Source organism: Ranitomeya imitator, chromosome 3 (assembly GCF_032444005.1).
Source record: "Ranitomeya imitator isolate aRanImi1 chromosome 3, aRanImi1.pri, whole genome shotgun sequence".
NCBI lineage: Eukaryota > Metazoa > Chordata > Amphibia > Anura > Dendrobatidae > Ranitomeya > Ranitomeya imitator.
The window spans coordinates 728,972,271-728,998,953 of NC_091284.1; the positions used below are offsets into that span (position 1 = coordinate 728,972,271).

General features: G+C 49.7%; 1 protein-coding gene across 2 annotated transcripts in view; it reads right to left on the reverse strand.

Moving 5' to 3' along the window:
- EIF4B (eukaryotic translation initiation factor 4B) overlaps positions 1-24,058 on the reverse strand; it is a 52,634-nt gene extending 28,576 nt beyond the window's left edge. For both annotated transcript variants that reach the window (XM_069758795.1, XM_069758794.1), the window contains exons 1-4: positions 23,993-24,058; positions 10,875-11,057; positions 7,483-7,691; positions 6,528-6,644 (exon numbers count right to left, since the gene is read on the reverse strand). In XM_069758795.1, the coding sequence (XP_069614896.1) occupies positions 6,528-6,644; positions 7,483-7,691; positions 10,875-11,057; positions 23,993-24,005 (522 nt within the window). In that variant the 5' untranslated portion in view covers positions 24,006-24,058. The remainder of the gene's footprint in view (positions 1-6,527; positions 6,645-7,482; positions 7,692-10,874; positions 11,058-23,992) is intronic.
- Between the last annotated feature and the right edge of the window lie 2,625 nt (positions 24,059-26,683).

A 26,683-nucleotide genomic window follows, 5' to 3' on the forward strand; every position in this document is an offset into this window, starting at 1 on the left:
CTCGGAGCAAAAGATGGAGCGAACAAACATCGAGGAAGGAGAAGCAGCCTCAACCTACCACCATCAGGACTCCACTATGCTCATGTGAACAGAAGCAATGCCCCATAACTAACCCCTTCATGACCGGATGGGCACCTTTCCAAAATTCTGGGTAAACAACTTTGTTTCAAGCATGTGATCCTCATGCAAACTAACAGGTATGGGCAATATGGAAATCACACCTAAAATCAGATAAACAGGGAAAAAGTTAACTAAATCTTTGCATTGTGTGTGTCTGTGCCACACTAAGTATGAAGAAAAAAAAGGAGGAAAACTGAGGACTTGAGAACCAAAATTGTTGAAAAATATCAACAATTTTAAGATTACAAGTGCATCTCAAGATCTTGATGTTCCTTTGTCCACGGTGAGCAACATAGTCAAGAAGGTTACAACCCATGGCACTGAAGCTAATCTCCCTGGATGTGGAAAGCAGAGAAAAATTGATAAAAGGTTGCAAAGCAGGCTAGTCAGCCATCAGGTGACATTTGAATGAAACGAAACGATATGACAGGAGATCCAGGAGAACCCCATTGCCGGCAGACATAAAAAAAGCTAGACGTGGAGGGGACCTTAGGAGGGCAACAACCCAGCAGCAGGACCGCTACCTCAGCGTTTGTGCAAGAAGGAACAGGAGGAGCACTGCCAGAGCCCTGCAAAATGACCTCCAGCAGGTCACAAATGTGTATGTGTCTGCACAAACTGTTAGAAACAGACTCCATGAGGATGGTCTGAGTGCCCGATGTCCATAGATGGGGGTTGTGCTCACAGCCCAATACCGTGCAGGACGCTTGGCACGTGCCACAGAACACCAGGATTGGCAAATACGCAACTGGATTGGCAGGTTCACACTGAGCACATGTGACAGACCTGGCAGAGTCTGGAGACATCTTGGAGAGCGATCTGCCTGCAACATCCTTCAGCATGACCAGTTTGGCAGTGAGTCAGTAATGGTGTGGGGGTGGCATTTCTTTGGAGGGCCACACAGCCCTCCATGTGCTCGCCAGAGGTAGCCTGACTGCCATTGGGTACCGAGATGAGATCCTCAGACCCCTTTTGAGACCATATGCTGGTGCGGTTGGCCCTGGGTTCCTCCAATGCAGGACAGTGCCAGACCTCATGTGGCTGGAGTGTGTCAGCAGTTCCTGCAAGATGAAGGCACTGAAGCTATGGACTGGCCCGCCCGTTCCCCAGACCTGAATCCGATTGAACACATCTGGGACATCATGTCTCGCACCATCCACCAACGTCACGTTGCACCACAGACTGTCCAGGAGTTGGCGAATGCTTTAGTCCAGGTCTGGGTGGAGATACCTCAGGAGACCATCCGCCACCTCATCAGGAACATGCCCAGGCATTGTAGGCAGGTCATACAGGCACGTGGAGGCCACACACACACTACTGAGCATCATTTCCTTGTTTTGAGGCATTTCCATTGAAGTTGGACCAGCCTGTAATTTGATTTTCCACTTTGATTTTAAGTATGGTTCCAAATCCAGGCCTCCATTGGTTAATAAATTTGATTTCCATTGATGATTTGTGTGTGATTTTGTGGTCAGCACATTCAACTTTGTACAGAACAAAGTATTCAATGAGAATATTTCATTCATTCAGATCTAGGATGTGTTATTTGAGTGTTCCCTTTATTTTTTTGAGCAGTGTATATTCTGACTGGCACTGGTTTCAGGACGTAATCTTCCATTGCATGCCCTTCAGTGTTCAGTAGTGAACACTGCGTGTGTGTGCTAACAGAGCAAGAAGAAATTAATGAGATGGTTGTAATCAAAATACCCTTCCCTGCAGAAGAATGTGGTACCTGAAATCTGCTCGGGGGCCTGATAAAAGGTCATCAAGGGCCGTAAATGTCCCTGGGGCCTGAGGTTCCCCACCCCTGCCTAGGTCATGGGTGTTCCAGCAGTCCAATGACCACAAAAAAACAAAACAAAAAAAAAACAAAAAAAAAAAAAACACCCAGAAATGGGAGGGAAAGAAAGTGCTGGAGAGTTCTTAAGTGGGCAGCAATGAGTCCGGATCTAAATCCCATTGAACACTTGTGGAGAGATCTTAAAATTGTTATTGGGAGAAGGTGCCTCCCAATGGGAGAATTGAAGCAGTTTGCAAAAGAGTGGCCTAAATGCCAGTTGAGAGGCGTATAAAGCTTGTTCATGGTTATAGAAGCGATTGATTGCAGTTATTTATTCCAAAGGCTGAACACATACCATTTCACTTTTTGGCTGTTTATGTCACTTTTGCATTTTGTCATTGCTCTCACCCCTAGACGTACTGTACAGTAGCATGAGGCCGTGTCTACAACCCACAGAAGTTGCCCAGGTAGGGCAGCTCAAGGATGGCACATCAATGTGAGCTTTGGCAAGAGTAGCTGTGTCTTTTAGCACAGTGTCCAGAGCATGGAGCAGATACCATGAGACAGGCGAGTACACCAGGAGACTTGGAGGGGGCCGCAGGAGGGCAACAATCCAGCAGCAGGACTGCTACCTCCTCCTTTTTGCAAGGAAGAACAAGAGGAGCACTGCCAGAGCCCTGCAAAATTACATCCAGCAGACCACTAACATCCATGTTTGCTCAGACTGTCAGAAACCTGACTTGAAGATTGTTCGACGTCCACAAGTGGGTGTTGAGCTTACAGCCCAACAGTGCAGGACGATTGGTATTTGCCTAAGACCAAAATTGGCAGATTTGATATTGGCACCCTGTGCTCTTCACGGATGAGCGCAACACTGAGCACATGTGACAGAGCTGTGGAGAACGTTAGAACCGACATCATCAGGTAACCATGGCATCGATCGGGATCACGAGATGACGTCGCGGGGTCTCCGATCGAAGGGCAGAGGGACTTTCTTCCCTCTTCTGAATTGCTGCGATCATGAGTTCAATCGCAGCATTCAGGGTGTTAAAGTGCTGGAAACGGTGTGGGACGACTCCTGGCACCCAGTGCTAGTTGTCAAAAGCACATGATACCCGGAGGCGATTGGGAGTGCCTGTGCGCATAGAATCGCTTGGCTATATCTCGAAAAATTAAACCGCTATGGGACTTGGAAAATGGTGATAAAAAATTAAATTAAAAAATAGTTTCAGAATTTCACCATTTAAAAAAAAAAAAAAACACAAACATTTGAGATCTGCGTACTCGTATGGACCTGGAGAATCATATTGCCGTGTCCGTTTTACTGTATAGCGAACATGGTAAATAAAATTTAAAAAAAGCTATGGAATTGCACTTTTTTTTGCAATTTAAAAGCCTGTGAAAATGTTCTTCCCGTTTTCCAGTACACTGTGGTAGAATGAAAGATGTAATTCAAAAGTACAACTCATCCTGCAAAAAACAAGTCCTCATATGGCTACATTGATGGAAAAATAATAAAGTCGGTTCTTGGAAGAAAGGGAGGAATAATAATAAAAAAAAAAATAATGGAAAATCACCTTTCATGCATCTATATCAGAGGGGACAATAGTGGTCCACCATACACAAGTAACGTGACAGGTAGGTATCACACGTGCATGACCGGAGTGGAATGAAATGTTCTTTATTCCGGCTCCTATGAAAATGGCACCAACCTATATTACCGAACCTGGCTATTTCTACACTAGACCTGTCAGGGAGACAACTAATATTAGGCCTTGGTTGTAGCAATGTCTGGGATCCAACCTCACTATGTATAAAAGCTTCCAAATATATGAGCCAAGCAAGTGGGTGCGATGCTGACAGGATGGCCACTTTGCCCAGCAGATGTCACGCCCAGACTTGAATTCACCAGAGCAGTGTTGTTGTGCAGGAGACAAGTCAGCAGATGCTTTGACCTGAAGCGTTTAGAGTCAGCACTATCCCTCTGCAAGCAGTCACAAAAGAAAATGAAAAACACGTGGGATAATGCGCTCCACTCAGCAGTTCTATCTTTAGACAGTAATAAAAGGACAGTCAGGGGAAGGGGACTTGATGGTAACTTTTTAAAGGGAAACCCTGTCAAAATGGATCGGACCTTGAAACAAGGAAGAAGTGTAGTCCAATAACTCAGATCAGTGATTTCCGGGCCACCGCACGCAATACCAGGCCGCGCGGGGCCACCGCACGCAATACCAGGCCGCGCGGTGCCACCGCATGCAATACCAGGCCGAAGCACGCAATACAGAGCCTAAAGTAATTGCCCAGTCAGGACATCCCAGTCCCTTTGTCCTGCCCAACCACTTGGCCAGGTCTAGGTTTTTCAGACCTGATTATTAATTATTGGGCTACTGCCACTGTCCAAGGAATACGAAGCAACTCACCAAGTGAAACAAGATATAGATATATATATATATATATATATATATAGATATATATATAGATAGATAGATAGATAGATATATATATATATATATATTAAAAAAAAAAGACAGCCATATTTCCCAACACCAAAGCACAATATTAATGCACTGCATGATGCAGCAGACCCCCATGGTAAAGGCTGAGTGCTGTTTTTTTTGCGTGTTTTCATCAGTGTTTTTATGCCAAAACCAGAAGTGGAACTGACAGTGATATGTAACTGAAATATTGACATCCGTTCTGTTTTTTGGAGACACTCCTGGTTTTAGCATACAAATACCGACGTGTCAATAAAGCCTAAGGAATACACTGATCCTTAGGAGTGCAGCTGCTACTAGAATGTTAAAATCAATTAGAGCTACAAAGAGCATCACACTTGAAATTCATGGTCCGAGGCTGCAGATCACCAGTCTTGAACACAACCTTACAGGCGTAGATGGGGAGTTAAGTTCAGATCAGAAGATTCAGGATCGCTCCAGACATCCCTGTCCATTCTCAAACTGTGAAGGTCTCATAGCCTATGTATGTGAGCACCAATGGATGCCTCGTAATACTAAAAAAGGCTATGGGGTCCAATTTTAAAAGCAGGTTCAAGGTTGACAGATAAGCCCTAAATAAACTATTCAGATCTTGCTTATTGATAAGTGCATTATTGTCCAATACTATATGACTTTTACTAACAGGAACGGCGCAGGAGACTACAGAAGTGACCCCAGATCACAGCTAATTCCAGATCGGAAAGGTTAGCCTCCTAAGCAGAAAGTGATCAGCTCCCTATCTGCAGACCTGTGTGCATTACACTCACATTAATATGTTCTTGTCTGCCGCTACTGGGGTCCACACCAGTTTTTGACAATATATTTATAATATCCACCTCACCCTTAAGTCTATTTAAATGCATTAGGCCATAAGAGTCTAAAGGTACCTTCACACTGAGCGACGCTGCAGCGATCTAGACAACGATGTCAATCGCTGCAGCGTCGCTGTTTGGTCGCTGGAGAGCTGTCACATAGACAGCTCTCCAGCGACCAACGATGCCGAGGTCCCCAGTAACCAGGGTAAACATCGGGTTACTAAGCGCAGGGCCGCGCTTAGTAACCCGATGTTTACCCTGGTTACCAGCGTAAACGTTAAAAAAACAAACACTACATACTTACCTTCAGCTGTCTGTCCCCGGCGCTCTGCTTTCCTGCACTGACTGAGCACAGCGGCTGGAAAGCACAGCGGTGACGTCACCGCTGTGCTTTCCGGCTGGCCGACGCTGACACAGGATGCAGGAGGAGTGCAGAGAAGCAGAGCGCCGGGGACAGACAGCGGAAGGTAAGTATGTAGTGTTTGTTTTTTTTACTTTTACGATGGTAACCAGGGTAAACATCGGGTTACTAAGCGCGGCCCTGCGCTTAGTAACCCGATGTTTACCCTGGTTAACAGTGAAGACATCGCTGAATCGGCGTCACACACACCGATTCAGCGATGTCTGCAGGGAGTCCAGCGACGAAATAAAGTTCTGGACTTTCTGCAGCGACCAACGACATCACAGCAGGATCCTGATCGCTGCTGCCTGTCAAACTGAACGATATCGCTAGCCAGGACGCTGCAACAACACGGATCGCTAGCAATATCGTTGTGAAGTTGTTTAGTGTGAAGGTACCTTAAGTGCAGTAATACATTAAAAACAGTATAGTTATTGGGAAACCTTTGTTTCGGGGACAAATCACACAGCGCCGCCAAAGTACAGTAAGAATAACCACTGCAGAAAAAGTGGGAAATAAAATCTTATTACGCGACAGTTTTTGTAAAGCAGACCTGTGGCATAATAAGATTTTGCTGATGTAGATGTCACTATATTTAGAGCTCAGCTCACAGGAGCTGCACATCGACACTAGTGATCAGGGAACATGCTCATTCATAGGTTTTACCTGATCATGCTCGAAAAATATGTTCGAGTCCCAGCAGCACATGCATGGATTGCCTAACAAAGAGGCGATCCCTACATGTGCTGCGGCGACGCAAACATATTTTTCGAGCACGCCAAAGTCACTCGGCTAGCACACGAGCATGATCGGATAACACCTTACTTATCCTGAGAATGTTCGCTCTAATTTCTTCTAGGTGGCATGTAAAGAATTCAGAAAAAAAACCAAAAAAAACAATCACATTGCCTTCTTACTTCTTCATTAAGACTCAGAGCTCGCAGAAGAGAATCCAGGTCATCAAATTCAGCGTAGCCAAAACCTTTTAATCTTTCTGGATTGCTGGGCTCCCGGGGTAAACGGACAGCGCTAATCTGCATGTGAAGAACAAAAACAGACAAGTCGTTCAGGAACCGAATCACAAACAAGGGTTAAATCCTTTAAGCGCTACAATCTGTAAAGATAAAGGGCCAAGTGACGTTATCTCATCGGTACAAAACTGCAGGAAAAGATGAAAACTATTGTGCAATAGGGATCGTTTAAAGAGAAAAATGACAACTAGATCTCTGTAAGAAACATAAAACGGAAATAAGAAAACAGATTTCCTTCTTCTTTCTTGTAAGTGTAATACAGGCGGCGTTTCTCTGTACTTTCTTTATGTGAAATGTACCCAAAGGTGCCAATGAAAAGTTTTATTAGAGCTTCTTGCAAGTGTTCCATATTAAAATGAATGGCAACAGAAAATGATACTCTGTTTGATGAATTTCTTAAAACAGATTATCATGTTCACATGCATCTGCAGACAATTTATTGCACTTTTGACAGTGTCAAAAAAAAAAAAAGACCAATTTTTAATGCTTTGGATCAGATTCTCATTAGTATTTAGTCTGTGTGGCAGTTTTTATCATCTCTTTTTTGGATATGAGAAGTACTCATCACACATGAAGATCAGACGGCACATTGATGAGTGCTGCCCAATAGGTTTCATAGACCCGAAGACTTACATTTTTGAGTATGATCCATGACTCGGATCAAAAATCTGACAGCTGTGTATTTTGGTGTGGACCACAGGTACGAGAACAACCCCATAACTGGTAATAACATCTCCGTAAAAAACGCAGACAGAACTCGCATGTGACAAACTGGCGTCTTTAGGAACATCGGAGCATATATTTTTAGAAAAAAAACTAAAAGTAGCAAGACGCCACTTACATTAAGCCCTCGGAAAAACTTTTGGATGGATTCCTCCGTAACATCATAGGGAAGATTTCCAAGGAAAGCAGTGAAGGGAGGACTTTTTGGGAGTCGGCTTCGGTCCACGTTAGGTTCACGTGCAGCTCGAGGGGCAGTAGGAAGGATGGAGCGATCAATCGGGTGACCTCTGTACGCATCATCTTCGTTGCTGTGCCACGTGGTGGAAACTGAAAAGTAAAAATTTGCCAAAATTATGGAAAACACTTTCAAAAATGACATCAGCCATTTACAGGTTAAAGCTCTTTCTGCACTACTCTACTTGGCCTAAATGGCCATGTAATGTTATTTGTTCTGTATGCAAGATATACACATGGCCGTCACCAGCGATGAACCAAGCACCCAGCTGATCACCGGCCATGTTTATTTGCTTAAAGGGAATCAGCAGGTTTTTACCATTTCTCCTTAAGGTACCTTCACACATAACGATATCGTTAACGATATCGTTGCTTTTTGTGACGTAGCAACGATATCGTTAAGGAAATCGTTCTGTGTGACAGCGACCAACGATCAGGCCCCTGCTGGGAGATCGTTGGTCGCTGAACAAAGTCCAGAACTTTATTTCGTCGCTGGACTCCTGCTGACATCGCTGGATCGGCGTGTGACACCGATCCAGCGATGTCTTCACTGGTAACCAGGGTAAACATCGGGTAACTAAGCGCAGGGCCGCGCTTAGTAACCCGATGTTTACCCTGGTTACCAGCGTAAAAGTAAAAAAAAAAAAAACACTACATACTTACCTACAGCAGTCTGTCCTCCAGCGTTGTGCTCTGCACTCCTCCTGTACTGGCTGTGAGCGTCAGTCAGCCGGAAAGCAGAGCGGTGACGTCACCGCTCTGCTTTCCGGCCGCTGTGCTCACAGCCAGTACAGGAGGAGTGCAGAGAAGCAGAGCGCCGGGGACAGACAGCGGTAGGTAACTATGTAGTGTTTGTTTTTTTTTACTTTTAGGATGGTAACCAGGGTAAACATCGGGTTACTAAGCGCGGTCCTGCGCTTAGTTACCCGATGTTTACCCTGGTAACCCGGGGACCTCGGCATCGTTGGTCGCTGGAGAGCTGTCTGTGTGACAGCTCTCCAGCGACCAAACAGCGACGCTGCAGCGATCCGGATCGTTGTCGGTATCGCTGCAGCGTCGCTTAATGTGAAGGGGCCTTTAGGGAAGGGACAGAGAACCCGATTCCAGTGATGTGTCACGTTATCTAATGCTGTAGATAAGCCCCCCATGTATCCTGAAAGAGAAGAAAAACAAGTTAGATTATACTCACCCAGGGGAGGTCCAGTACCGTCCAGGTCCGATGGGCGTCACATGTCCGGATTCGGCGCCTCCTATCTTCATGCAATGACTACCTCTTCCTTGCTTCTGTCGTGGCTCCGGCACAGGCGTACTGATTTGCCCTGTTGAGGGCAGAGCAAAGTACTGCAGTGCGCCAGGAAAGCTCAGAGAGGCCCGGCGCCTGCGCACTGCAGTACTTTGCGCAGCCCTCAACATGGCAAATCAGTACGCCTGTGCCGGAGCCACGACAGAAGCAAGGAAGAGGACGTCATTGCATGAAGATAGGAGGCGCCGAACCCGAACATGCGACGCCCATCGGACCTGGACGGCACTGGACCTCCCCTGGGTGAGTATAATCTAACCTCTTTTTCTTATCTTTCAGGATACATCGGGGGCTTATCTACAGCATTACAGAATGCTGTAGAAAAGCTCCTAATGGCGGTGGCCGCAGCTTACATGCGAAAATTGAGGAGACCGATTCCCTTTAACCCCTTACCGGCATCGGACGTACTATACCGTCCGATGCCGGCTCCCCTGCTTTGATGCAGGGCTCCGCGGTGAGCCCGCATCAAAGCCGGGACATGTCAGCTGTTTTGAACAGCTGACATGTGCCCGTAATAGGCGCGGGCAGAATCGCGATCTGCCCGCACCTATTAACTAGTTAAATGCCGCTGTAAAACGCAGACAGCGGCATTTAACTACCGCTTCCGGCCGGGCGGCCGGAAATGACGTTATCGCCGACCCCCGTCACATGATCGGGGGTCGGCGATGCTTGTATATTGTAACCATAGAGGTCCTTGAGACCTCTATGGTTACTTATGACCGGTGGCTGTGAGCGCCACCCTGTGGTCGGCGCTCACAGCACACCTCCATTTCTGCTACATAGCAGCGATCAGCAGATCGCTGCTATGTAGCAGAGGCGATCGTGCTGTGCCTGCTTCTAGCCTCCCATGGAGGCTATTGAAGCATGGCAAAAGTAAAAAAAAAAAAAAAAGTTTAAAAAAATGTGAAAAAAAATAAAAAAAAAACATAAAAGTTTAAATCACCCCCCTTTGGTCCCAATCAAAATAAATCAATAAAAAAAATATCAAATCTACGCATATTTGGTATCGCCGCGCTCAGAATCGCCCGATCTATCAATTAAAAAAAAGTATTAACCTGATCGCTAAACAGCGTAGCGGGGAAAAAATTCGAAACGCCAGAATTACGTTTTTTTTTGTCGCCGCGACATTGCATTAAAATGCAATAACGGGCGATCAAAAGAACGTATCTGCACCGAAATGCTATCATTAAAAATGTCATCTCGGCACGCAAAAAATAAGCCCTCAACCGACCCCAGATCATGAAAAATGGAGACGCTACGAGTATCGGAAAATGGCGCAATTTTTTTTTTTTTTAGCAAAGTTTGGAATTTTTTTTCACCACTTAGATAAAAAATAACCTAGTCGTGTTAGGTGTCTATGAACCCGTACTGACCTGGAGAATCATAATGGCAGGTCATTTTTAGCATTTAGTGAACCTAGCAAAAAAAGCCAAACAAAAAACCAATGTGGGATTGCACTTTTTTTGCAATTTCACCGCACTTGGAATTTTTTTCCCGTTTTCTAGTACACGATATGCTAAAACCAATGATGTCGTTCAAAAGTACAACTCGTCCCGCAAAAAATAAGCCCTCACATGGCCAAATTGACGGAAAAATAAAAAAGTTATGGCTCTGGGAAGGAGGGGAGCGAAAAACGAACACGGAAAACCGAAAAATCCCCCGGTCATGAAGGGGTTAAATGTTGATAACTTCTGCACAGGTCACTATAGCCGGCTGATGGGTGCTGATAGGGATAAAGAGGGAGCCCCCACTCTGTTAACCATTTATATGATGTAGTAATTACTGACAGCATCATCTAAAGGGTTAAACAGACAGTGCAAACACTGATCGTGGCTGATGAATCAAGCTGTCACCTGTAGAGTACAGCCGACAGCAGCTGGATTGTCACCTGTGTGGGGATGCTAGTCTTATATCGCAAGTCAGTAAAAAGATGTGTTGGAGGTCATTAAGGGGTTAACAGATGCAGAAACACTTACCATCTCCTTCCAGATCATCGGTCTCATCAGCCCAACTGACTGGTTTTGGGGCATAGGTGCTGCCGCCGCCGCCACCACCGCCACCACCACTACTGCCACCACCACCTCCACCTCCACTGTTCCCATCATCTGCTAAGAAGTCAGTGAGGGTTAAAGTCTTCCCCTTCTTATTCTTCTTCTTAGCTGTAATAAAGGAGAATTACATAAGAAAAAAGTCAGTTATACTCTAGAATATAATGTGAGAAAGAAAATAATCACGTTGCATATACAAGTAACTGCAATCTCCTGTCCATAACACTGCTGCACCACATGTGAAGGGTCAGGTACTTCCAGAATACTAACAGAGTAATGTTACTGGAGTCAGAGGACCCACGTGGAAGCGTGACTACTAAATCAGGTTCTCATCACATTCCTGTTATGGGTCCCAGCCAGAGCCAATGGGGTTAATCTAGTTTCATTGGGTTCCGGATAAGATAAAGCTTGTAACTCTAATAAGAGGTGACGTCCGGTCATAGCATATTGAGGAGCAAGGTCAACAATACGATATTGGTGGGGGTCCGAAGCCCAACACCGTCACCGATCAGCCGCCAGATGGAAACAATGAACAAGCCGCGCTCCGTTTATTGTGTAGCAGGCACGGCCTGGTTTTCGGATGCCGCTTCTGAATAGCAGCTGCTCTATAGACGGCTCATCAATATGTTGCGATCAGACCACTGCTTTACATGTCCTTCATTCTGGTGGCAAACTATGGGCACATTTACACTGGCTGATCATCAGGAATCGGTGTCACTAGGAAGGCTCCTTTTCAGATTCTCCACCTGTAAACCGGATGCCAATCACAAGGCTAATAAGTAATTTGCTTGATCATGTGAAATGATGTGTAAGCTTCCTTAAAAGGGAGCCTGTCGCCTCAGAAACTACCATTTAACTGAAGATATAGGGCTAATCCTGTAGGTAAATGGTGTTACAGTGCTGCTCGGGCCGCTTTGCTCTGCACTTTGACAGCCAGCTCTGCAGTGCATCTGTCAGAGCGCCCTCTGAAGGTGCTAGGGCGTGATTACAGGTCCAGAATAGTGAGCGATGACAATAGCCACGCCGTGCACACCACTATGGCTGAGAGCCGGCGGCTCCTGGGAGATAATACGTTCATTTTCTCCCAGTAGCCGCACTTTCTATAAGGCAGTTGGGCAGCATTGTACGTCATTTACCTGCAGGCTAGCCCTATATCTACAGGATAATCATGTTCTCAGAGGTTACAGCTTCCTTTTAACTACTACCAGAACGCCCATAGTCTATAAACATCCGGGCAGTCCACATTTTACTGTGCAGTGACATTATAAAGTGTCATTACAAAACAGGAATGGGGGAAACTGCTGTCAGACACAGCCAGACTTCCCATACAGAAGCAGATAGGGTTTATTACCATCTTTACGCAGCAATCATGTGGTCACTGTATGAGAGGAGCAGGAGCTGCTGGGACCTGGCAGACGCAGATCAGCTCTGCAGCCAACAGGCGACACTTTCTAACTGGGGCCGATATACTAGACGCAGGTAAAAGGAGAAATCAGGAACATAACATTTTAAATGTTGAAATGCCCACGAAAAGGATGATTATGAACTTACTAGATGGTGGCCTGATTCTAACGCATCGGGTATTCTAGAATATGTATGTAGTTTATTTAGGAAGTTTTCAGAATAATGCAATTTATACTCAGGATTCGGCTGGCCGCGACCAATTAGTGAAGCGTGGTTCAAATTTCGCGCCAATTCGCGGGCGGACTGCGCCTGTCGCTGATTGGGCATGCCCGGCTGGCCACAAACAATCAGTGAAACCAGGGCCGGCTCCAGGTTTTTGAGGGCCCCGAGCGAAAGAAGTCTCAGTGGGCCCCCCTCTTTAACACATACCACGATTCATGATGCACAGATACAGCCCAAGTAGTATATTGCCCAGCCCACGTAGTATATTGCCCAGCCCACGTAGTATATTGCCCAGCCACGGAGTATATAATACAGCCCACGCAGTATCTAAGACAGCTCACGTAGTATATAGCAATGTGGGCACCATATCTGTTAAAAAAAGAATTAAAATAAAAAAATAGTTATATACTCACCTTCCATCGGCCCCCCCCCGGATCCAGCTGAGGAGTTTACCGATGCTCCTTGCGACGCTTCGGTCCCAAGAGTGCATTGCGGTCTCGCGAGATGATGACGTAGCGGTCTCGCGAGACCGCAATGCATGGACTGGTCACCGGAGCGTCGCGAGGAGCGGGAAAGGCCTGGGCTGGTTCCAGAAGGTGAGTATATAATGATTTTTTATTTTTTAATTATTTTTAACATTAGATCTTAAAAGAGGTAACCGATGTGCGCATTTCCGGCTGGATGCGCTTGTTAAATGCCTCTGTCAGTGGCATTTAACTAGCTAACAGTTGCAGGTGGATCGCGATTCTGCCCGCGCCTATTGCAGGCACATGTCAGCTGTTCAAAACAGCTGACATGTCGTGGCTTTGATGCGGTCTCACCACCGAAGCCCGCATCAAAGCGGGGATTCTGCCTTGGGACGCACTATTCTGTCCGACGGCAGAAAGGGGTTAAAAAAAGAAAAGATACTCTTTTTTTTTGGGGGGGGGGAGAGGGGAGGGATGGGGGAAATAAAGTGGATACATTTTATTTCCTATTATCTCCTTAGATTACCACTCTCCTGATATCAGAAGAGGAAAAAAGGCTTCATGTGTCAAAAAGATAAATAAAGAAAATGGAATATGTGGATGAGAACTTTTTATTGTAATGGTTATAACATGTGTGAAAAAATAAACAAAAATGTGGCTGGTCGGGAAGTTTCTATGACCTACGTGCCCATATGGACGGCTTGGGGGGAGGGCAGATCCTAATGACAGATTCCATTTAAGAGCTACAAGGTGATACACAGGCGCCTTGCACATTGAAGCCTGACACCGTCATTTACAGCGTGCAGACGACACACGAAATTGCTGGGCGGCTTCATTCCGACAAGGTGATGATAGATTTACCAAGTTTACTGTAGACCCTCTTCTCCGTGGAAATCCATTTTATACAGACACTGTGGTCTCCGGCCGGAGGAGACAGCGCTGTGACAACAGTTTGGGTGCAGACAAAATACTAAGTAGAAACCACATTGTAATGACTACTAAGCTAAACATTATCTCTGCCGAAGCAGAGTCCTAGCGCAGAGATAACGCCCTGCCCACGGACAATCGTCACGAGCACTTCTCTGCAGCATCATTCAGCCCACCCTCACCAGGTCCGAATCACAAATTAGGCTCCGCTCACATGTCCAGTTGTCATCCAGCTGTAATGGATCCAGTAATTAAAAAAAAAAAAAAAAAAAATGAATCTGTTAAATTATGTGTGCCTGTGTGATACAGACCCTAAATAGCCCATAGGTCGTAGGCTTAAAGCCACTTTTATAGGGCTGAATCCCAGACAGTGTTTTCCATCAGTATGAACCAAGTGGTACCTACAACGAGAACTAAAACCAGAACGGGCAGCTGTGCAGGCATCTTTGGCCCCGCTACCGGCTTACAAACTCCGACAAACATAGGAATGAGGAGAGCGGTGGGGTAACACGTCCCACCCTTGTACCTCTGGACAAAGCTGGCTTAGGCTACTTTCACACATCACTTTTTTGCAGTCAGGCTCAATCCGGCGGATTCTGGAAAATTAACGGATCCGTTGCAAATTGTGAAAAACTGATGCGACGGCTCCGTTTTTTTCCTTTTCTTTCCGGATCCGACTAGCTGATCCGTGTAATTGGAGAGGGAGAGAATGGAAAATGCTAAAATCGGAGCATGCTCAGACGCTCAGTTTAAAAAAACAGAATCCGTCGCCGGGTTCCATCATATGACAGATCCTCAGGTACTACAGAGATGGGGCTCAAAGGAATAATACTTTCAAACAATGTTATGGGGCATCTTAATTCTGACCAGAGGGTCCACCCCACATTTCTCCTGTAATGCAGCATCTCCCACCAGTGTATGGGACAGCGCCAAGTGAATGGATCCATGTTGATATATAAGAGAATCCACACATCATACACGTACAACTTGTTTTTTTTTATGACATCAGTTGACTAATGTCTATTGGCAATTTGTCACTGACAGATTTCAGAGGGAAGATGGATTGGGCATGCTGAAATCCAACATGTTCCCCCTGGAGCTTGACCGCGCTCACAGCAGCTTAGTCACCTCTTCCCAATGAAACCCATGCATGCCCAGCTAGTTCATGGCGGGGTTGATAGGAAGATTTCTGCTTGGCTGATGGCGAAGTACATGTTGACCTTTATAACAACTCTCACTACATGATGCCAAACTGCACGTTATTAAATAGGTACGGTATGTTAGATATGATGAGACCGGAGCACGGACTCTGAAAAGCCATAACAGAGGGACGATTTGCCTGATATTGAGTCCAGCTATAAAACAAAATGACTCAGGAGTCTGTGTATTCAGTCTCCACTCATCTACACTCGATTGACAACCGCAGTTTGTCCAGAGCAGTGCGAGATTTCAGCAGCACCAGTGAGGAGGGACACTGAGGACAGTGATCAGACTAGGAGGGAGAATAATTTATACTTTCATAAAGGATGTCATTCGGACATGAGTTTTCGACTTAAAAGTTGGCGTCCTATCAAAATTTTTATTTCACAAGCGATAATAATTACGTATGTAATAAATTGTAAGTTCATTAAAATACTCGAAGATCGCCATCTTCGCAGGTTTCCAGTGCCGCTCCGATCCTTTTCTCACTCGTGACAAATTCCAACTCACAGGATCACACTGGGGTTTACGTGTGAATATGGCACAGTAAGGGGCTCGCTCACACTGGCGTATAATGCGGAGGGGTGCAATGCGAGAAAATCTTGTGGATCGGCTAACTTTCTAATGCTGACTCGGTACAGTCTGATATACGCCAAGACAGACGACGGAGAAACTAATCTCTTCTCACCATTGGATCAATGCGAGAGGATCTGATAGCAATAAAATGACTCTCGGCTCCCGCTCCCCACAGAGTGTCATTAGCCATCGCATCAAATGCTGTACACTAATGTGACCCCGGGCCTTATATAGCTTTATTAATAATCTTTATTTTTATATAGCGCTAACATATTCCGCAGCGCTTTACAGTTTTTGCACACATTATCATCACTGTCCCCGATGAGGCTCACAATCTATATTCCCTATCAGTATGTCTTTGGAATGTGGGAGGAATCCGGAGTACCCGGAGGAAACCCACGCAAACACGGGGAGAACATACAAACTCTTTGCAGATGATGTCCTGGGTGGGATTAGAACCCAGGACCCCAGCGCTGCAAGGTTGCTCTGCTAATCACCGCGCCACCGTGCTTTAGGAAATAAAAATTTGTATGGAGTACTTCTATAAGTGCACCAGTCTCATCTGGTCCAAGATCGATTTAGCAATGTATTCAGTTTGTATTGTGAAATCTAGCGACATGTGTTTTTAAGGATGAAGTTACTATTGTAGGTGTTTGAGTGATTAATAAATTCACTTTTTGCACACGCAGCACTAAGTAATGCAAAACAAATATACATTTAGTGATTCTGTGCCCTTCTCCTCCCCTGAACCCTCCTGTTTATCAGCTAGAAGCGATGTCCATGTGATGTCCCAGGAACATAGCAACTAATACAGGCTCACTGCTGGTCTGCTTACATCAGGGAACCCAGAGATCACACAGCCGATAACCAGGGAGGACCAGGGGTCGGTGACACAGGATTACTAACTATATTGTGACTTGCTTTGGAGTTTTAGGCATATTAAAATGTATCTGTAAATCCCAGAAAACCTAATATTCCATGGCCCCTAAACACAGGGCTTGCTTCTTTTCCCATGTTCAGACCCCATGTTAAAAGGATCTCCCAATGTTCACCTCTGATGGAGAGCTGCGATGTGTCCCTCTGTACAGGAGAAAACTTCACCAATAGCATAAAATAAAGTATAGTGAAGGGCATGTTTTATTCTGCACACCATTGTACCATGATACTCTATACAACAAGTGCAGTAATGTACAGCAGCCCAACAGCGGCCAGCACTTTGTGGTCTTCAGTAAGGCTAGGTTCACATTGCATTAGTGCAATCCGTTTAGCGGATACGCTAACGCAATGTCCAAAAAGGGATCGCGTTCGGCGATCCCGCTAGCGCAGATGCCCGATCTGCGCTAGCGAGGAACGGACCCTGAACGCTGCAGTGTTCGAGGTCTGTCCGAAACTAACGACACATCGCAGACGCATGCCAAAAATAGCATACGTTTGCAATGCGTTAGGGATCCGTTAGCACATTGCAGTCAATGGGTGCGCTAACGGATCCGTTACATAGCGTTAATTACGACAATTGCGCCATGTAACGGAGTCCGTTAGCGGACACCCACTAACGCAATGTGAACCTAGCCTAAGTGCATTCACCTGCTAATTGCACACAAGGCGCTTGTCCTATAATATGAGGACAAAGCCTGAGGCCCATGATCAGGAAGTAGCAGCGGTTTGGATGCAGCGTATTTTGGCTGGGTCCAAAACGCTGTCTTCTATTGAACGCAGGTAAATCCACGTGTGTTCTATGAACCGTGCGGATTTAATGCGTTTAATACATTCTATTGTTTAAATTTCTGTTCCGGAGGTTTGCGTCTCCGAAAGAGAAATTGACATGCTGCAGTCCTGAAAGACGCGCCGCATGCCAGTGTCCGTAGGTGAGCCACAGGTGCACATACACGCACAGTGGACATGGGATTTCTAGGAGTCCCATCCACTACGCTGTAACATCTGGCTGCTGCGGTTTTCACACTGCATAAATAAGTAGTGTCAAACCTGCAGCAATAACGGATCGTGGGCACGTACCCTGACTGCACAGGCACATTATAGCTAGTGTTATTACTCAAATCATCCCTGGGTGTCCGGCAGCAGATCACTCAGATCAGCAGGAGTGGCAATCAAGTGAATGGTCAGATTATTGGCAAGGGTTTCAGGATGTCATCTTAGTCCATAAATAGACAGTTCTTATAAATAATATGTATAGAAGTAGGAGTCTATTCTCAGATACACTGCTCCATTCTGCTGACACACAGGCTGCGTCTACACAGCGACAACAAAAGCATCTGAGCGACTCGCTGTCACGCGACTATGTTACAGCTCCAACTTTGCTTTAAATAAAACAGTCACGTTGCAGATAAGTCGTATATTGCAAGCAATTTGCACAAGTCCACTGCAAGCGTTGCCACCAGCAACAGAAAAGCTAACATTCAGAAACATTGGCGCCTAAGGAGCAAAACTTTTTTGGGCTTAGGACCCTGTACTTGTACAACTGGTGGCAGGCGATCACTATAAAGACGCCAGGTTCTGGTGGTTACATCCACAATGTCTCCTATTCTGTACCTGGATACATTTTTCTGGAGTGCGTTCTCAGTAGAAGCCAATGTCACAGGTGTGCGGTATTCAGCGATTTCCCCACTGGGTGTAACACCGGTCTGGCGATACGCAGTGACTGCCACCCTACTTGTTGGGGTATGTGCCCACATTTCTGCGGTGTAAGGTCTCAGCAGTAAATACCTCTGTGGACTTTATGCAGCCTTCATCCTACGCAATGCAAAGAGTGAAATTCTACAGCGGATGTCGGTGTGTATTTCAAGTTTCAGTACGCAACACTGATCGATGTCCTTAGTGATAAACACCACTCCAGCAGGTTTTTTTTTCCCCCAGAGTTGGAATGGACCTTTAAATATGACCTCGTTGCTCCGCTCATATACTCAACCTCCAGCATCTTCACCGTTTTTCGGCACCGCTCCAGTCCCATCTTGTGAGTGTAGATTCTGAATGGACAGAAGTCAGAATCTATGTCACAAGCTCCCAATACAAGTGTGAGACCTAGAACGAGGCTCTCACTTATATTGAAAAGTGTGCGGTTCCATGAGACCCTGGAGCTGCCGGCAAGTCACTTCGCCAGAGATAAATGGGAGCAGCGGCGAAAAGATGAAAATGCAGGAAGGCGAGTATGAGACAGGGGACTTACATGTAAAGCACCACTATAGTGGTGAAAAAACAACGCTGGAGTGGTGCTTCAAATTAATCTCATCCACAGCAGATAGTGGAAATGCATGTGCACAATGTGGGAACATGCCTTTATGGTGCAGTTTACTGATGACATGGATGAAGTGTATTTAGTCTGTAAATATCAGTACGGCAAAAACTGCAGCACAAAACACTGACAATTTGTGGTACAACCTCATGTTCTGCCACAGAGAAAACTGACTCAAACAAACCCGCAGAAAGGTCTAGTGCCAACAAGCTGATCATGGGAGGTCACTGAGCTAAGGCCTCCAGCCATCAGCTGCTAGCAGAGGGGACACCCCTACAGCGCCATCACAAGGGGATACTAAGCATCACAGTGTCTAGTGTAATGAATGCAGGTGCACAGAAAGCAGCTCTCCAGTCTGGTCAAAGGAGGCGATTTCTCATTTAGAATTCACTATAAAGGCTTTCTGAGATTTTAAACAAAATTGAGAATAAGATGTAAAAAAACAAACATCTGGTCTCAGATCGCATGCTGTATGTGCAAATATCAACGCTGAGGCCAGTAATCGGCAGCAGAAGAAAGGCAACCCTGCTGCTACTGTGGTGGCGAGGCCCACCAGACACCTGACCGCTGCATGTATAGTATATGAACCACTTAGGACAGTGATGGACAGGTAAACGGCTGCCAGGACGTCGTAACTGGAGGCAGAGGGCATTCAAGGAATTATTCTACAAATCCCTCCTGACCCCGTCTACTAACAACGCTCCACTGCTGATTAGATTTATTTTCGCAGGTAAACAACCTTCACTGTTTGCATTACGTTCTGAGAAACACTCAAATGTGGCAGCTGTGCACAGAAATGTCAGCTGATGCTGTGACCGCCCGTGCAGACCCTCCCACTGCACCTCCCGGCAGTGATCCCCCTGTACAGACCCTCCCGGCAGTGATCCCCCTGTACAGACCCTCCCGCTGCACCTCCCGGCAGTGATCCCCCTGTACAGACCCTCCCGCTGCACCTCCCGGCAGGGATCCCAATGTACAGACCCTCCCGCTGCACCTCCCGGCAGTGATCCCCCTGTACAGACCCTCCCGCTGCACCTCCCGGCAGTGATCCCCCTGTACAGACCCTCCCGCTGCACCTCCCGGCAGTGATCCCCCTGTACAGACCCTCCCGCTGCACCTCCCGGAAGGGATCCCCCTGTACAGACCCTCCCGCTGCACCTCCCGGCAGTGAATCCCCTGTACAGACCCTCCCGCTGCACCTCCCGGCAGTGATCCCCCTGTACAGACCCGCCCGCTGCACCTCCCGGCAGTGATCCCCCTGTACAGACCCTCCCGCTGCACCTCCCGGCAGTGATCCCCCTGTACAGACCCTCCCGCTGCACCTCCCGGCAGGGATCCCAATGTACAGACCCTCCCGCTGCACCTCCCGGCAGTGATCCCCCTGTACAGACCCTCCCGCTGCACCTCCCGGCAGTGATCCCCCTGTACAGACCCTCCCGCTGCACCTCCCGGCAGTGATCCCCCTGTACAGACCCTCCCGCTGCACCTCCCGGAAGGGATCCCCCTGTACAGACCCTCCCGCTGCACCTCCCGGCAGTGAATCCCCTGTACAGACCCTCCCGCTGCACCTCCCGGCAGTGATCCCCCTGTACAGACCCTCCCGCTGCACCTCCCGGCAGTGATCCCCCTGTACAGACCCTCCCGCTGCACCTCCCGGCAGTGATCCCCCTGTACAGACCCTCCCGCTGCACCTCCCGGCAGGGATCCCAATGTACAGACCCTCCCGCTGCACCTCCCGGCAGTGATCCCCCTGTACAGACCCTCCCGCTGCACCTCCCGGCAGTGATCCCCCTGTACAGACCCTCCCGCTGCACCTCCCGGCAGTGATCCCCCTGTACAGACCCTCCCGCTGCACCTCCCGGAAGGGATCCCCCTGTACAGACCCTCCCGCTGCACCTCCCGGCAGTGAATCCCCTGTACAGACCCTCCCGCTGCACCTCCCGGCAGTGATCCCCCTGTACAGACCCTCCCGCTGCACCTCCCGGCAGTGATCCCCCTGTACAGACCCTCCCGCTGCACCTCCCGGCAGTGATCCCCCTGTACAGACCCTCCCGCTGCACCTCCCGGCAGTGATCCCCCTGTACAGACCCTCCCGCTGCACCTCCCGGCAGTGATCCCCCTGTACAGACCCTCCCGCTGCACCTCCCGGCAGTGATCCCCCTGTACAGACCCTCCCGCTGCACCTCCCGGCAGGGATCCCCCTGTACAGACCCTCCTGCTGCACCTCCCGGCAGTGATCCCCCTGTACCTCCCGGCAGTGATCCCCTGTACAGACCCTCCCGCTGCACCTCCCGGAAGTGATCCCCCTGTACAGACCCTCCCGCTGCACCTCCCGGCAGTGATCCCCCTGTACAGACCCTCCCGCTGCACCTCCCGGCAGTGATCCCCCTGTACAGACCCTCCCGCTGCACCTCCCGGCAGTGATCCCCCTGTACAGACCCTCCCGCTGCACCTCCCGGCAGTGATCCCCCTGTACAGACCCTCCCGCTGCACCTCCCGGCAGGGATCCCCCTGTACAGACCCTCCCGCTGCACCTCCCGGCAGTGATCCCCCTGTACAGACCCTCCCGCTGCACCTCCCGGCAGTGATCCCCCTGTACAGATCCTCCCGGCAGTGATCCCCCTGTACAGACCCTCCCGCTGCACCTCCCGGCAGTGATCCCCCTGTACAGACCCTCCCGCTGCACCTCCCGGCAGTGATCCCCCTGTACAGACCCTCCCGCTGCACCTCCCGGCAGGGATCCCCCTGTACAGACCCTCCTGCTGCACCTCCCGGCAGTGATCCCCCTGTACCTCCCGGCAGTGATCCCCTGTACAGACCCTCCCGCTGCACCTCCCGGAAGTGATCCCCCTGTACAGACCCTCCCGCTGCACCTCCCGGCAGTGATCCCCCTGTACAGACCCTCCCGCTGCACCTCCCGGCAGTGATCCCCCTGTACAGACCCTCCCGCTGCACCTCCCGGCAGTGATCCCCCTGTACAGACCCTCCCGCTGCACCTCCCGGCAGTGATCCCCCTGTACAGACCCTCCCGCTGCACCTCCCGGCAGGGATCCCCCTGTACAGACCCTCCCGCTGCACCTCCCGGCAGGGATCCCCCTGTACAGACCCTCCCGCTGCACCTCCCGGCAGTGATCCCCCTGTACAGACCCTCCCGCTGCACCTTCCGGCAGTGATCCCCCTGTACAGACCCTCCCGCTGCACCTCCCGCTGCACCTCCCGGCAGGGATCCCCATGTACAGACCCTCCCGCTGCACCTCCCGGCAGGGATCCCCCTGTACAGACCCTCCCGCTGCACCTCCCGGCAGTGATCCCCCTGTACAGACCCTCCCGCTGCACCTCCCGGCAGGGATCCCCATGTACAGACCCTCCCACTGCACCTCCCGACAGGGATCCCCCTGTACAGACCCTCCCGCTGCACCTCCCGGCAGGGATCCCCCTGTACAGACCCTCCCGCTGCACCTCCCGGCAGGGATCCCCCTGTACAGACCCTCCCGCTGCACCTCCTGGCAGGGATCCCCATGTACAGACCCTCCCGCTGCACCTCCCGGCAGGGATCCCCATGTACAGACCCTCCCGCTGCACCTCCCGGCAGTGATCCCCCTGTACAGACCCTCCCGCTGCACCTCCCGGCAGGGATCCCCATGTACAGACCCTCCCGCTGCACCTCCCGGCAGGGATCCCCATGTACAGACCCTCCGGCTGCACCTCCCGGCAGTGATCCCCCTGCACCTCCCGGCAGTGATCCCCCTGTACAGACCCTCCCGCTGCACCTCCCGGCAGGGATCCCCATGTACAGACCCTCCCGCTGCACCTCCCGGCAGGGATCCCCATGTACAGACCCTCCCGCTGCACCTCCCGGCAGGGATCCCCATGTACAGACCCTCCCGCTGCACCTCCCGGCAGGGATCCCCATGTACAGACCCTCCGGCTGCACCTCCCGGCAGTGATCCCCCTGCACCTCCCGGCAGTGATCCCCCTGTACAGACCCTCCCGCTGCACCTCCCGGCAGGGATCCCCATGTACAGACCCTCCCGCTGCACCTCCCGGCAGGGATCCCCATGTACAGACCCTCCCGCTGCACCTCCCGGCAGGGATCCCCATGTACAGACCCTCCCGCTGCACCTCCCGGCAGGGATCCCCATGTACAGACCCTCCGGCTGCACCTCCCGGCAGGGATCCCAGTGAGGCACATTACGCTGGCTTCAGGATGGTAACTTCATTGTGTGACACTACAAGTCCCAGCATACAGTGCTGCCCGTTATCACACGCTGACATCTGTAGTCCCCCCCAGCCATTAGGGCATATTGAGTCATCATCATGCCTCTTGTAACAGAGCCGAGCACACACGGGCCGCCAGTGTTGACGTGTCCTCCTCACGGCCGGCCACTCGTGTGCTCGGGGAGGCGGGGGATGAGGCCTAGGAGCACTGACCTTTACCGCCATTACATCCCACGGCCTGCTCGCCACAACAAGATGAGCGAGGATTACCCCCCCCAGGGCCACGTGGTTGTTCCCAGCTATAGGTACCATATACAGCGCGCGGCCTGAGGCCAGACCGTACCATTATAGAGGGGGGTGCGTGTCGTAAACTTTATACACCCGCCGCTACAGAGGCCAGCACCCCGCGCTGCTCCCGGCTCCGCTCCCGTACAGCGGGGCTATATATGGAGCTGCGCAGGACACGGCTGGGCGGCGGCAGCCACAACGCAGCATATGTGTCGGCAGCACAACCAGCACCCGCCGTCTGCAGGACGCGCAGGCAGGAGAGCGCTGCTTCCACGACTATCGCTGCACTCACGGACAGGGTGCGGCCTGGGCCATCCCGGGATTATACAGCAGCGTGTCTGCAGCCGCGCACTCCGCCTTCAGCGCGCCGACAAGGGCGGAAAGCACCTCGCCAGCACGGGCGTACACTAAGCGACCCGCACGGAGACTGTCACGGGCAGCGGGGGCGCACCACAGCCGGTACCGGCCGCGACCCTCTATCCCTCTCGCACACTCACCTGAAGCTGCCATGTTGGGCCGAATGTGAAAGAACGCGAAGACCCGGATGAGGCGGTCACGTGTGCACAGCGCCAGGTCTTTCCAGCAAAGGAAAGCGAGACGTTACGTGACGTAATTACGCAGGGCTTGCCGCGCCGCCATCTTTGTTGAGGGAATGTAGGTTTTGAAGCGTCAGCCGTGAGCGGGCATGTTCCAGTCCCACACCGCCAGGAGGGCACGTCTCTAAGATGGCCCCACCGTAGCCCAAGGCTGTGCTGCCCCTCTCCGGGTACATCACTTAATCTAGTAGCTACAGTTAGCATGGGGATGACGCAGGGCTAGGGGCCACTCTGTGGGCACGTCAGGATTTGGGGGCTAAATGGCATGAAGTTTATATTTAGTTTCATTGGCCACAGAATAGTGGTTCTGAAGTTCATAGAAAAACCCACTGTGCTTCAGAGACTGCAGCTGACCCCAAAAATGTGATAAAAAACTGCGAAGACCCCATGGAGCACGGTCTGTATCAGCTGGCAGATCTAGAAGCGGATTTAGCATCCCTGCAAGCAGATCGAGAAGCGGATTTAGCATGCCTGCAAGCAGATCGAAAAGCGGATTTAGCATGCCTGCAAGCAGATTGAGAAGCGGATTTAGCATCCCTGCAAGCAGATCGAGAAGCGGATTTAGCATCCCTGCAAGCAGATCGAGAAGCGGATCTAGCATGCCTACAAGCAGATCGAGAAGCGGATCTAGCATGCCTACAAGCAGATCGAGAAGCGGATCTAGCATGCCTACAAGCAGATCGAGAAGCGGATCTAGCATGCCTGCAAGCAGATCTAGCATGCCTACAAGCAGATCGAGAAGTGGATTTAGCATGCCTACAAGCAGATTGAGAAGCGGATCTAGCATCCCTGCAAGCAGATCGAGAAGCGGATCTAGCATGCCTGCAAGCAGATCGAGAAGCGGATCTAGCATGCCTACAAGCAGATCGAGAAGTGGATTTAGCATGCCTGCAAGCAGATCGAGAAGTGGATTTAGCATGCCTACAAGCAGATTGAGAAGCGGATCTAGCATCCCTGCAAGCAGATCGAGAAGCGGATTTAGCATGCCTGCAAGCAGATCGAGAAGCGGATTTAGCATGCCTGCAAGCAGATCGAGAAGCGGATCTAGCATGCCTGCAAGCAGATCGAGAAGCGGATTTAGCATGCCTGCAAGCAGATCTAGAAGCAGATCTAGCATGTCTGCAAGCAGATCGAGAAGCGGATTTAGCATGCCTGCAAGCAGATCGAGAAGCGGATCTAGCATGCCTGCAAGCAGATCGAGAAGCCGATTTAGCATGCCTGCAAGCAGATCGAGAAGCGGATCTAGCATGCTTGCAAGCAGATCGAGAAGCTGATCTAGCATGCCTGCAAGCAACTTTGGAAAGACTTACCGCAGAAAAAGAGGCAGCAGGCGCGATAGCCAAGGCTGAGTTCTTAGAAGCCGTGGAGTTTCCTGAATCTGAGAGAGGCAGCGACGTACTTGGACCAGACCTAGATCAACAGGATCCAGCGCAACGCGTCTCAGAATATGTCCACCAACATCCCAGAATAGATGACAACCTTGATTCATTACACCAACCAGCCTATATTTTTAGAAATAGGAGAAGAACTGGAGTAACCAATAAATGAGTAAAAAAGTGCAAAATTTATTTCAAGATAATCAAAAGACACATGCTATAAAATTGTCAATCAGGACAAACACGCAGGAATACATATAATAGTAAAGTGCACATAGAAATCCTGAGGTAATACATCCATCTAAAGTTTTCTTTGGATGCTTATCCAAGTGCTAGGTAAGTGGAGCCGAATAAGGCAGGGTAAATCAGACCCAGATGCGGTACAATAATGTGGACCTCCACGTTATTATACCATATTTGGGCCTGATTTACCTTGCCTTACTCGGCTTTAATTTGCTATGTAGCCTGCTCCTTTTCTGTGGATTTCCACATTATTGTACCGCATCTGGGCCTGATTTACCGTATATACTCGAGTATAAGCCAAGATTTTCAGCCCAAATTTTGGGGCTGAAAGTGCCCCTCTCGGCTTATACTCGAGTCACGGTAGCGGTGGGGTCGGCGGGTGAGGGCGCTGAGGTATACTTACCTAGTCCCAGCGATCCTGGCGCTGTCCCTGCCGTCCCACGGTCTTCTGTGCTGCAGCTTCTTCCCCTCTTCAGCGGTCACCGGCACCGCTCATTACAGAAATTAATAGGCGGCTCCACCTCCCATAGGGGTGGAGCCGCCTATTCATTTCTCTAATCAGCGGTGCTGGTGACCGCTGACAGGAAGAGGCTGCAGCACAGAAGGCGGGGAGGAAGGCGGGGAGCGCCAGGATCGCTTGGACTAGGTGAGTATGGCATATTTACCTGTCCACGTTCCAGCCGCCGGGCGTCGCTCCATCTTCCCAGCGCCTCCATCTTCCCGGCGTCTGCACTCTGACTGTTCAGGCAGAGGGCGCGATGACGCATATAGTGTGCGCGGCGCCCTCTGCCTGATCAGTCAGCAGAGACGCCGGGAAGATGGAGGCGCCAGGACCGGACGCTGGGAGCTGCAATCAAGAGAGGTGAGTATGTGTTTTTTTTTTTTTATTGCATCAGCAGCACAGATTTATGTGGAGCATCTATGGCGCAGTATGAACGGTGCAGAGCACTGTATGGGGCATCTGTGCAGCATC